Consider the following 14134-nt stretch of genomic DNA (forward strand, 5'->3'; position numbering starts at 1 on the left):
TCCCTAAACCTCTGACCCCCTGCTGGGGTCTTCCCCTAAAGAAACTCAAAGTACAGCTCAGTCAGCCTGTTCAGTTCTAACAAACACTAGCGCATTTAGTAAAAGCAGCCATAACTGCTCACTCTCTCTCTCTCTGTCTCCCCCTCTCCATTTCCTGTGCGTAACTTCCTTTTCCTGTCAGGAAGCTCCTCCCACCACATGTGTCTTAGGCTTCCTGTGACATAAGCAGGTCACATGGCCTGTTAATGAGTGGGAAAGATCCTCAAATCTAACTTGCTACCACAACTATGCACAGATAATTCCTACTGAAAATTTATTCTATATTCTTTGCTTGGTAAATATTGTAATTGGATAGAATACTGTCAGTTTTAAGACACGGTTCTAGCCATTTTTCTACAACAGTAATATCAAGATTGGTGAAATAAAACTCAGAGACTGAGAAATCTCAAAACTGATTCTAAAAGGCAATTTGCCAGATTAGTGTTCACAAATTTCACAGGCATAGAAATCTCTTTACTTCAGTGAAACCCCAAATCTCCTCAAACCTCTCATTATGTACTCTAATGTAATGCTTGACTTGTCTTCATAATATTCCATTCCCTTACTTCTTTTACTTTTTCCTTATTACATCTTGCCATCTCCATTCATTCTGATCTATATCTTGTCACTGGACCCAGATGGCTCTGAAGGAGAAAGTGAGGCTGGTGACTTTGCACAGCCCTCCCTCACTTAAATCCAGTTCACTTGCCTCCTGATGTCATAGTCCTCTTTGAAAATGAAGAAACAACAAGGTTACCATCAGAACTGAGAGCTTATTTAGTTACAATTAACTTAAATATATGCAGTATTTCAGTTTCAAAAGATCACTGTATTTTACTCCCTGGATGTTATGGTTTTGCTCTTACTACAGTGCTTTCATATTTCTTTTCATTTTAACCAGGCCCAAATTACTATGTGGGGAGTAGATTTTGAACTTCCTTTTGAACTTCCAATCTACAGGCAGTTGCCACAAACTAGAATGACCAAAAGGATCACAGATTGCTGTCATTAGTAATCTCATAATCAGTATCATTTATCATATTTTCTGACCACTTGAGATCTGTGTCAGAACAAACCAGGTCTATTCAAAAATTTAGATAGGTATGGTATTCAAATCAGTGTACTAACAGGTTAGTACCTATCTCTGCATTTTCTACATAACGTTGCAATTTTATTAGTCAGTTGATTTTTCCTGCCCATAAATCATTGTTGTTGAGTTCTTTTCGGTCATATCTGACTCTTTGTGATGCCAGATGGGATTTTCTTGGCAAAGATACTGATTTGTCATTTCCTTTTCCAGCTCATCTTACAGATGAGGAATGGAGGCAGACAGGGTTAAGTGACTTTTCTAGGGTCATACAACTAGTAACTGACTGAGTCCAGATTTGAACTCCTGGCTCCTAGACCAATATTCTATCCACTGCACCACCTACCTGTGAATAAATCTTCTTAAGTATAATCTACCTTCTGCATGCTGGAGGGTTATTACAACTTGATAATATCTGGTGTGGCATTGTAATAAAAAAAATTACGGAAGAGTTCCATTGATTAGGTACTGCTACCAATAGTTGAATCAATTTTGAGAGATAGTAGCTGCAGAATTTGTTTACTCTTAGAGCACAGGTTCATATATGTGAAAAGTCAGAAAGCCCAGAATGTCACCTTCAGCAACTCCATATAGAACGTTACTACGTAAGCAGCATAGAAAAGTTAATTTTACAGAGAACAGGAGGGTAGATAATAAGGGTAAACACATCTGGAAATGAGAGGCAAATGCAGGGACACCTGCCAGCTGGTCAAAGCAGGAGCTGTGGCTTCTCTCCCAGCCTTGAGTCTAGAGGTAGTATGACCTTCAAGCTTGTAACAACAATGGAGTAGGGAAATGTCTTCTCATAGCAAGAAGTCAGAGCCAGAGTTTCTTTCTGATAATGGTCTTCTTTGTCACAGCAGATGCACTGAGTCAGAAATCCTCTTCTCACACCTTTTCACAGGAGATAAATTACAGTAATGCCATTCATTCTCTTAATAGAGTGCCTTGAATTCACTTCTCCAGAAAAACAATTCATTTGAGGATTTCTCCAAAAGTGAAGAAATTTTTGACTTTGTCATTTTTAATAGGGATGATTACTTATTTAACTTTGATGCCATTTTTGCTTCAAGGAATTTTAATTTTTACTTAATGTTTAGTGTAGTGCTTGGCACATAAAAAGTACTTAATAGACACTTTTGATTGATTTGACTTGTATTGTTTAGTCTTTTTTTCACTTTTCAGTCATGCCTGACTCTTTATGACCCCATTGGGGTTTTCTTGGCAAAGAATTTTGCCATTTCCTTCTTCAACTCATTTTTCAGATGAATACACTGAGGCAAACTGGGTTAAGTGACTTGCCCAGAGTCATTTAGCTAGTGTCTAAAGGCAAATTTGAATTTAGGTCTTCCTGACTTCAGGCCTGGTGCTCTATCCACCGCATCACCTAGCGGTTCCAATTTGACTTGTAGTAGAGTGGTTTCATTGTGTCTGTTTTCCTTTACAGTGTACTAAGTAGGTCAGTATGAGAAAGTCTGGTAGCACATAGAGGCTTTCAACTTACCATTTTCTTTGTTGTAGGGTTCTTAAAAAAACAGAATCACCAGTTCCTGTTTTGATGTGACATGTGACTCCCCCAAGCAGATCTTGCCATCTTGCTTCTGTAGATCAGCTCCATCAGGATTCCATGGTAGCTGTGATGTTAGGGCTCAGGTAAGTAGCTTTCTTGCCTCTCTTCTTACATTTTCTTCCCCTCCTTTTCTTCTTTTCTCCTCCTTGCCCCTCTCCCTTACTAAAAATGTCTTTCTTCTTAAAGGTTTTTAGTTTAGGTAATAATTGATTTCTTTTGAAATACTTTTGAATGATCTTCATTGCATTTTCACATACCAGAAATGATAGGTAGCGCCTTCATTATCTCTCAACCAGATTATTATATTAATCTCATAAACCAGTTTCTCCCTTTGTAATTCTTGTAATTGCCAAATTGATTTCATAAAGTACAGTCTGACTATATCCCTTTTTCATGATTCCTTCTAGGATCAAATACAAAGTCCTTGTTTTAATCTTTTACAATCTCTTCCTATTCTGCTTTTTTAGTCTTTTGACTCATTGTTCACTTTCATTCATGGTTCTGTCAAAATAATCTTGGTTTCTTATGAATATGACACTCAGTCTCTTATTTAACTGCCCATCTTTACTACTTTCTTTTGGAATCTATGGCTTCTTTCAAAGGTCAGATGAAGTTCCAACTTTTTCTGCAAATTGTCATGTTTTTCTTTTGTTTATATTTGTTTATATTTGCATTATATATGTATACATGTAACAGTGATAAAGGTTTTATTCAGGCAACATGTGGAGACTATGTTAGTACTTATGTTGAATTTAATTTGTGTAGGTATTACTTACAAATATTTACTTGACATATAAAAGGGAAATTATTGTACATAAAAAATTTTTGTAGGTGATCATTACATATACAATGCAGTTCTGGTAGGAGTCAAGCTGCTTTCATTCCTCCTTGTGTGAGGGTAATCAGTCACTTACTGTATGGTATTTACAGGGGCACAGTGGAAATAAGTGTGCAGTTGGCACATGTAGTTGCATATATGGAAATTATTGGCGATGTGGTCTTGCTGACAGCAATACTGAAGAATATACTGACACCTTTAAGAATTAAAAGGGGCATCTGTGTTATATCACAAGGAAGAGAGGACTTGAGGTTAGATTGAATTAAGACTTGGGGGTTGGCTTAGAGCTCCAATCATTAATGTCTGCAAGATCATTTGAGTTAACAAGTTGTGTCAGCAAGGCAATAAACACAACATCAGTGATAATCATGAATATGTTTAATGTAATAGCGATTTAGATTTGTTACAGGCATGTAGTTTGCAAAATATGAGAGACTCTCCGTATATAAGGTAGAGGAAGTAAGACATTTTTTCAGACACCAGAGAATCATATCCCATAACCAACAAGTCCAACCCATCCAAGCAGCAGTCTCCTCCCCAAACCAGTAAGCTCACTTCGTCATAACAACAAGGAACTTTAAATTACAATATCATAGCATGGAGCCATCCCAAAACCATCTCCCCTTCTGCTGGGGCCTTGGCTCAAAACAGTCAGCCATAGCTATCATATGTCTGCTGTCTCTCCCTCAGCTCTAACCGCTTTCTCAGCGTTTGCTGTGACATAACCTCCTTTTCCTGTCAGGAAGTGACTTAGGCTTCCTGTGATGTAAGCAGGTCACATGGCCTATTAATGGGTGGGAAAGGTCTTCAAATCTAATTGTTACTAAAGTGTTTGAGCCCATATTTGAACTCCAAGGGCCAATGTTTGGTTTTAACTGTGTTTTTAGGGTCAGATCAAAATAATGTTTGCCAGGAATCTTTCTGCTTTGTTAGAGATTCCAAACTCTTTGTCTCTCTCTCTTTCTCTCTGTACGTGCACACATTTGTATGTATATACACACATATTTTAGGGTACTTCCTGACTAGTTATTTAAGTAGAAATGTCTTTAAAAGTTAACTTACCAATTTACATTTCATTTCTCCACTAATGCTTTACTGCAGACTCTACAATCTGAAAGTATTATTAGATGCAGAAAAATACACATAAAATGATTAATAAGCAAGGTTTCCTACTTGATCTTCCTGTTGGTTAATTGGTTCTTTGAAGACCTGTGGCTTTTTAATAAATACAGACTGGGTGAGGAATTCAGTGGGATTTAGGTAAAGGTAGAAAAATTTTTTCTTTATCTGTTGGGCCTAATTAATTCTCAGGAGAGTGAGTTATTGCCATATTTTAGTTAGCAGTGAAGGAGAAGTAGAGAAATGACGCTTAAGGGGATGTTAACTATTATCACTTGAGATAATTATAAAGCACTCACTTAGTATAGTGCCAAGCACAAAGTAAGTGCTCTATAAAAGTTAGTAGTTGTTATTAAAGACAATTAAAGTACTCAGATAATGCAGGAAGCCTAAATGTCTAGTAGTGTTTTACATAGTGTAACTTTACTTTTATGAGCATTAAAAATCTTAACGTAGTTTGAGAAAGAAGAAATAGATTAAGGATAACTAGAATCCACAAGTAAATACAGTTATTATCCTGGGAGCACCACAAGGTCAGGAACTATCTGCACTTTGGATCTTCTCCAGCACCAATACTGAGTTACTAATGTTTGTCAAACTGATTTAATGATTTGACTGCTAGCTTCTTTAGAATGGTGCCATTTTAGGCAGAAGGCAATACTTCCTTTAGTAGCTCTGAAATAAAGAACAATTTGAAATATAAGGATGACTTACCTGCATGCTTGGCCTCCATTTGTATTTAGGTTTTTGAATGCCACAGTGTAAAATCATGCACTTAACATCCTTGAGATAACCATGTAAGCATGTCAATTTATAGTCGCTATAACTATATTACAGCTAATAAACCATTCCATAGGAATCTTGCTTGTTCAAGTCTAACTACAGATTGATAAGGCAAAACAAAAAAGAAGGAATTGCCTTTGGATGACAACCTACGAACATGGGATTGTTAAGACATTGTTACCAGTAGAGAGAGGGTTCACCCACCACTGAAGAAGACTGCCCCTAAAAAGTTCTTTGCTAACTCTAGAATGTTATTTCTCAAAGTAGATCCTGCAGAAGTTTCAATAAAGCAGACCAAGGGAGGACTTTTGCTAAAAATTAAAACAAAAAACTCCTAGGTGTGTGATTATTAGTCTGCCTCAGCAGATGTAAAGCTCTGGATTGGTTTATTCTATTTTCCCACAGATGTGGAAGCTTATAATTCCATGATTATTTACTTGCATTCAAAGGAAGTGGTGAAATATGTTATCACTTTTAAGGGAACACTTATGTGTCATACCCTATTGTGTATTCTACTAATCCTATTAATGGACCCATAGCCCAGCCTTCTCAACTCCTTCCTGTAATTATCTGAGGTGAATAATGTTTGATCAACAAAACACACAAAAAACCTGTAATACAGTCAGTTTGAGAAAGTCAACGAAAACTTTCTTAATATTGTGAAGGTAAGAAGAGATTCTTCAAAAAACCTTAAAATTTCATTCTTTTAAAACAAAGAAAATTCATACATAAATACATAACATGTTGTTTCTTTGTATAACTAGTACCTTTTTTTTAATAACTTGATACTATTAAGGAATTTCACATTAGTAGAGGGTCATATAGTCATTATCTTGTAGAGGCAATCCTAACGCCAAGGCCAGCTTGTTTGGTTGGCTTGCAGGATTATTCTAGGATTGAGAAGACTTCAGAGATAAACACATTTGGTGGATTTTAGAAACTGCCTTTAAAAAGAATTTCTGATGTTTCCTTGTTGACTGTCAGTTATTATTGTTTCCCCTCCTGCCATACAGCCATACTAGGCTTTTTTCTTGGTTCTCTTCCTTAAGTATGTGTTAAATCTTTATTAGTATACTACTAGAAAGACTCAAAGACTCTCCCATTACTGTCTAGAGACAAACTAGGAAAGCTGCAATCAGAAGGGAAAGTCCCGCAGTCCTTAGTAAGCTGCAGGAAAGGAAATGGTCAGGACTAATAAAATCCTGTGTCTGATCTGCAGCCATTGGCCAGAGCCAAGGAATGTGGTGACATTCTTTGTAGTATATTTTGGCATATGGTTTGAGTTATTGATCTAACCATAATTTTTGTCAGAGTACTTTCCCTGTTTTCCAGGATATTTTTAACATTAATAAATTTTCAAAAATTCTGTTGTTGTCAGTCCATAGAAGGTATCATCTTACTAGGGATTTGAGAGATGTTAAATTTTACAGCTTGCAGTGTTGCTTCACACACTTGGTATCATCTGTGAATACTTTGCATTGCTCACTAAGTCAAGATACATTGAACAAAAAAAATTTATTAAATGCCAAATATTGTTTTGAGCAGAATGGAAACAAATGCAAAAAGTAAATTCAAGTTTATATTTTTTAAATTAAATTTTTTTTCTATCAATAAAAATCATTTTCACCTCCGCCAACCTTCTTCTCCCCTACTTTATTAATTTTTGGGGGAAAAATTAGCTCTTTGCTTCCTCTGTTCCCTTTTTTCCTTTTCTCCCTCCCCCATCCCTTATTCTTTCCCTTTTTGAATTTGATGGAGTTTCATTTTTCCATTTTGCTAATTACTTGAAGGATTTCTGTTTTTGGTGTTTAATTGGGTTTTTAAAATTTGTTGGTTTTCTTATTTTCTTATTTTTCAGTTGCATGCCCAACTCTCCCATATTTGATGATAAAAAAGTGCTTAGAAAAAGGAATATTCTAGGGGCACCTAAGTGGTGCAGTGAGTCGAGCACTGGCCCTGGAGTCAGAAAGACTTGAGTTTAATCCAGCCTAGACACTTGACACACTTACTAGCTGTGTGACCTTGGGCAAGTTACTTTATCCCAATTGCCCTGCCTTCCCCACAATTGCCCTACCTTCCCCCCTGAAAAAAAAAAGAAAAAGAAATTTTCTAGAGACTGTTTTCCCTACATCCCTCAAATTTTATTTTGTGTTCTTTATTGTTATTATCTTTAATGAAATTACATATTGTTTTTCTATTTTGTTCTTTGTTCTTTAACTAGTACTAGTATTGTTATGTAGTTTCTAATTAATATGTAAACCTTTCTTCAGTGGGCCTTTTAGTGAATGTAATTTTTATTGCATTTATTGCGTTGTTATCAGTATGTTTAATATTACTGCTTTTCTGCATTTGTCTTTGAGATTTTTATGGATAGTCATTCTAAAGAAGCCATGCATAGCTAAAATATGCATGTCATTGCCATTTATTAATTCCTAGAAGAATAATATTTCAGTTTTCTAAAATTATATGTAGGTTGTTGACTTCGTTTTTGTTAGATTTTCGTAGCTTCAAAAGTATTTTATTGTCATCCTCCAGTATTACAGTGTTACTATCTTTTTCTTCTTGTAAATTGTTTAGCTTGTCTATTAAGTATTTGGCCAAGCTGTCGTAGTCATATATGTTATACTGAAATAGACTCGTCATCTATAGTGATGTAGTTTCCCTGTTTATCTCTTTTCCTTGACTGTTTTTGCTATTGCATTTTCTGATTGGTATCTCTGCTTTTTAAAAAAAAATTCACAGAAGGAGGCACATTTACTTGGCCAGATAATATTATTTTGGACAGAGAAGTCACAGGGATGGTGAGTGGAGTCAGAGGGGAGGAATGTAGATTGAATTTTTGTTTCCAGGGCTGGAGTTTTTAAACACAGTTGGGGAAAGAGGAAGAATTGAGGTAGCATGGATTCATAGTGTTGGGGAAAAGTGACTTGATCTGAGGCAGACCAAATATGGTGAATTCTCTGGTTTCTTCTTCTGTCATAAAGTGCTAAATGTTAGTTGTTTACCATAGTATTTCAGTCACCATGTACTGTGTATATTATATGTGTTATATTATATATTATATATTATTATATATAATTATATATATTATACATATAATATATTATATATTATATAAATATATAATATATTATTATATATGTATTATATATATTATATATACTATTATACTATTTTATATATATTATAATATTATATATTATATATTATCTTTATGCTAACCCTTTTATCCATGTAACCACAGAGAATCTTTTGTGGTCCCACACATATCCCTTATGTCTTACTTCAGACATCTTCATTCATTTCTTTGCCTTTACCCCAGGCTCTGAGGAAGAAGGGGCTTTTTTTTCTTTTTCTGTTACCCTCAAACCCTGGGTCTTACCACTATGATACATCTTTTTACTCAAATATCCTTGCTCAGAGGTCAAATGCTGTTTCTAATGTGACCTTGGACAAGTCATTTGACTTTACTGGGCTGCATCAGTTTTTTTATTTGCAAAAAGAAGTATTTTGAGATTTCTTCCATCTCTAGATCTCTGTACTTTTATCATACTGATTTTTTTTCTTTCACCACTAAACTAAGGTTATTTATACATGTATACTTACTTCTTTGAATTCTCCACCATAAATTCACTATCAGTTCCCTGTGTAATCTGACTTCTAATGTCAACATCATTTTTTTGAAAGTTACCTGTGAGCTAATAGCTTTTTTCAGTCGTTATTTTTTTGGGGCTATACACTTACTCTTCCGCCTGAGTATTCATTTTCTCTTAATTTGGCTTCTGTAAGTCATTCTTTTTCTGGTCCAAAGTTTACTTGTCTACCTGCCTACTCCAAACATTCAGTTTCTTTTGCTGAAAATCTGTATTAGAAGCTTTCTATCTGGAAGGAACTTTATGAGGCATCAGATGTATTTTTTTTTGAGTAGCAATTTCTACATAGTAGGTACTTAATAAAATTTTATTAAATGATTAATCAACTGTTATGAGAGAGGACTCTGAGGTCCAGAAAAGTTAGGTGACCTTGTACAAAGTCACAAAGGTTTGGGACCATAGAATGTAAAACTTAGAAAGACTTCAAAATCCACATAGCTAGGACCATTCTGAGAAAGAATCCTGTTGTATCCATTAGTCGAAATATTTTTTGTAATGCGTGTCATGGACCCTTTTGGCAGTCTGTTGAAGTAATTTTAGCGAGATAAATGTAATCCTTCCTAGAAGAATGTATTTAAATGCATAAAATAGGATTATAAAGAAAACCAACTATGTTAAAATACAGTTATCAAAATAAAAACATCAGATTTTCGGGTCTGAGGTTAAGGAACTCTACTCCAGGTAATCATTGAACACCTCCAGTGGGGTTGCTTAATTGCTCTCCAAGGCATCCCAGTACACTTGGGATAGTATTGGATAAATTTTCTTGGCTTAGGTTGAAACTGGTTTCTTAAAGGACAAATACTGTTAAAATTTTTTCTAGTTATACATCCTATGATTACATTGTACAGCCAATTACATAGATATCCGTGGTATCTAGTGTGATTTTCTTGATAACAGTAGTTGTTGCGTTGTTGTGTTTGTCCTTCATTTTTGAAGGAGACCATGACATCAGGGGAATGATGACATGATGTTAGAAATATGCTTGACACTGAAATTCAGGTATAAAGGGCAATTTATTATTATTGAGGAATTCAAAGGGATTGGTAAACATTCTTGGCCAGGAACAGATTTCACCCTTCTTTAGGAAGAGGGAGTAAGGAGTACAGGAATGAGACCAACTTCTATTTTGTTAGACTGACATAGATTGATGCCCCATTAGCTCAGTACCTCCTGTCAGAGAACAGATTGGTCTGCTCCCATCTGGGTTACAATCTTCCCTATATGCCCCTGGCATGTTCTCTCCTTGATACGTACAAGCATATCCCCCCCCTCCCTCATTGTACTTCCCATGTTCAAAAATGGCAGAAAACTCCCTGTGGGTATGTAAGGTAATATTCAGTTAACCAGTTAAGCGTGTGTGGTAGCCATTTGATCCAGTTTTCTCTCCAACCTTGGCTGTTATCTGGCCAGTTTAGCCCAGTTTTTCTAATATCCTGGATCTGCAGTTTCTGCAAAACCACAAATGCTATTCCCATTGGCTGGGGACCCTCATCCTGATTAATCTTTACTCCTTCTTTGTTTCAACTGACAATTAATTATTCTGTGGACTCAGTTAACTCTTCTGTGGAAATCTAACTTTCCCATCTCTCAGAGTGACTTGTAGTTGACTTTGATTTGAATGAGGGAGGGCTGTACAAGGTCACCAACCTCACTTTCTCCTCCAGAGTCATCTGGGTCCAGTAACCAGATATTCATGAGGATGATTGGAGATGACTCAGGATGCAGTAGGAGACCCTGGCCCTTTTAGGCCTTTAAAGGTTCTCACTTAGAGTGAGGTAACTCCTATTTAGCGAATAGAACTCTTTAAGAAGTGAGTCAAGGGATGGCCCCTTTAATTAGAAAAAAAAGATTAAGGAAAAAAAATGAACCTGGGAAGGGAAGACACTCAGGGTTGCTGTTCCAAAGAGAAACAGTTACCACTGACATTAACTCCAAGCCACGAGGGCCCAAAATACAGCCATAAATGGAGCTTGGGCAAGGACCTATTGTGGTCCATTCTTTGAGTTTTAGAGTGAAATGGGTTTAAGGTTTTTTGTGAAAGAAAGAAAGCAATAGGTCACAGTAACAGTAACAGCAACAATATGTTGTTAGATGTTAAAAATACTTTTTGTCTAAGAAAAAAAAAGACATTGTAGCTTGTTATTCAGTAATATGGACGTTGGTTGTAAAATGAACATTATTGCTGAATGGCATAGTGCTTTTGCGAAACCATGAGAAAAATTTAAGGCTGAGTTTTTCTTTTTGTAGGTCTTCCATTTTCCAATCAGTGTAATATGGCAGAAAGATTTGACAAAAGGTATTGTATAAGACAAGTAGAGATTCTTTCTGGATCTTGACAGCAGCAAGAGATTATGATTTCCTCCAAAATATGTAATTCTGAAATTTTTAATAGTGTGCTGTTCTTTCTAATATTGACATTATTGTTTATTCTTCAGGGAAGAAAAGTCAGAAGACCAAAATCTACAGGGAATCAAAGACAAACCACTGAAATCCAGAAAGGTGAAAGAAAAAAAAGAAGAGAAAGCAGAAGAAAAGGAAAAGCATGAGTTGCCACATGCTTCTTCACATCAATTTGTTGAGCCAGTGGAAGGGGGGAAAGTGGACACTTCAGTTATAGTCAGGTCAGCTCCCACTGTTCCTGAAGCCTCAGCCTCCCCCAAACAAAGGCGTTCCATCATCAGAGACAGAGGACCTATGTATGAAGATCCTACCTTACCTGAAGGCTGGACTCGCAAACTTAAACAGAGGAAATCAGGTCGTTCAGCTGGAAAGTATGATGTTTATTTGATCAAGTGAGTAAGAAAAAGCACTATGAGCATGTGGTAGATTAAACATATGTTAGGAAGCCTATAGGATTTGCTTTTAATCGATACATCTTGACAATTTGTCCATGGTGTGATTCTTTCCTTTCCCTTCCCAACATTTGCAATAAATGCCTCTTAAAACACAGTGACAAATCTTGATAAGTTGAACCAGTTGAGGTCAACATGTGCCTTTTCCCTGGCCCCTATGCTAATTCAGTTAGATAAAATCTATCTAAGGGTAAATCCCATCTTTTGAATACTGACTCCATTTAGTCTCCTTGACTTAGATGGTTTTATGATAATCATTCTTGACTTGGATATATAGGACGGAGCAAATAGTAGCTAATACCAGATAGCTAATAACAGAAATACTAATGCAAAGTAATATTAATAGAATCCAGGTACAAGATAGTAGATCGTTTCAAAAGGCACCAAAAGAAACAGAATAGTTCTTTTAATAGATACAAGAAGAATCAAATAACTATCTTTTAAAATTTTTAATTTTATTTTTAGTTTCAGATTTTTTCTTTTCCCTGGTCCCCACCCATTGGGAAGGCAAGAAAAATAGACAAACAATTATGCAAAGAAAATTCTAGCAGTTAGTTACATACAAGAAACAAAGAAAAATGAATCAGTTTGCACTCTGAATCCATTATCTATTTGAAGGTGGCTAGCATGGTTCATCCCTAGTCTTTAGTACATCATTATATTGATTGGAAATCTGTAGTCTTTCAGAATCCTTTACCTCTACAACACTGTTGTCTAAATTGTCCTGGTTTTTACTAACTTCACTAGAAGCTTTTCTTGGATCAAGAGAAGGTCAAAAAGGGTATATGATCACATAAAGTTTGCAAATTAGAGGAAGATGGGAGAAATATCTGTCAGGACTATGTGTAAGGTAAGCATTTAGGACTAAAGAAGAGATAAAAAGGCTCATGGGAGATAAAATGGGTAATTTTTATATTGGAGTTTTGCACAAACAGCCAATGCAGTCAAGGAAAAAATTTTCACACTGTTTTTCATAAAGGACAAATTTCTCAAATATATAGAGAATTGAGGCATATTTACAAAAAATAAGAGCTATGTAAGAACTATTCTCTAATAAATGGTCCAAGGATTATAAAAGTCAGTTGTTGGAAGAAGAAATCAAAACTATCAATAGTCATAAAAAAACCTCTAAATCACAATTAGAGAAATAAAAATTAAAATAATGCTCATTAGATTATCTAATATGACAGAAGAGGCAAATCCTAGAGGGGATATGGAAAAATAGTGGAGAACAATTTGGGACTCTGCCCCAAAATTTATAGAATTGTGCGTATTATTTGACCCGGTGACAGGTCAGCACACCAAAGAGATCAATGAAAAAGGATCCTATTGATCACAAAAACAAATGTCAAAAGCAAAGATAGTTTTTGGAAGAAAGGTCATTTGGTAGAGAAGAACTAGCTGGAAAAGAGGTACAGCTCCCTTCCTGATCAGGTTCTGGAAAGTTTTACATTTTTGGGAATTTAGACAAGGATGCTCACAGTACACCCTCCACACTAGAAGCAGAGCCCTACCTAAACAGAGCTAAAAAGTCAAGTGGGTCTGCTTTTCCAACTTGTTGACTCATTTTCATGATTTTCTTGCATCACTCTCATCTCTCTTCCCAATTTTTCCCCTACTTTTCTTACTTGATTTTCAAAATCCTTTTTGTGCTCTTCCCTGGCCAGAAACCAGTTCATATTTTTCTTGGACGCTTTGAATGTAGGAGCTTTGACTTTGCAGTCTTCCTCTGAGTGTGTGCTTCGATATTCCTTGTTTATAGTCAGAGTTTTTTTTTCCCATTTGTTCATTTTCTCAGCCAATTAATTGACTTTTTAGCTCTATGTTAAGGCAGGGCTCTGCTTGCAGTGTGGAGGGCGTACTGTCCCAAGCTTCTGGTGTTTTGAACAGCTGTTTTCAGAGATACTTCTAGGGGCCTGTAGGTTTTCAGTTCTTCTAAGGTGGTATGATCTAAGGAGAGGTGTTTCCCCCTCTCCTGGCCTATGCTCTGGTCTGTGAATGACCACAAGCACAGTTTTTTGCCCTGCAACTATGGGGAGGGTCCCCCCTCCACTGCTGCCACAAGCTCTACTGGGCTTGTGTTACACCTCACCCTGGGACTGTCACGCAGAACTGCAATCTGTATCTGAGTATGAGCAAAAGAACAGAGTCCTGCCCCAGTGCTAGCAGAAAGACCCCTGTAATCTCCTG

General features: G+C 36.2%; 1 protein-coding gene across 1 annotated transcript in view; it reads left to right on the plus strand.

Annotated features, from left to right (window-relative positions):
* The first annotated feature begins 2647 nt into the window (after positions 1-2647).
* The window catches only part of LOC118833337 (methyl-CpG-binding protein 2-like), a 42970-nt gene continuing 31483 nt past the window's right edge, over positions 2648-14134 (plus strand). The window contains exons 1-2 of the mRNA XM_036740700.1: positions 2648-2779; positions 11528-11884. Of these exons, the coding sequence (XP_036596595.1) occupies positions 2754-2779; positions 11528-11884 (383 nt within the window). The 5' untranslated portion in view covers positions 2648-2753. The remainder of the gene's footprint in view (positions 2780-11527; positions 11885-14134) is intronic.

Source organism: Trichosurus vulpecula, unplaced genomic scaffold (genome assembly GCF_011100635.1).
Source record: "Trichosurus vulpecula isolate mTriVul1 unplaced genomic scaffold, mTriVul1.pri scaffold_40_arrow_ctg1, whole genome shotgun sequence".
Taxonomy (NCBI): Eukaryota; Metazoa; Chordata; class Mammalia; order Diprotodontia; family Phalangeridae; genus Trichosurus; species Trichosurus vulpecula.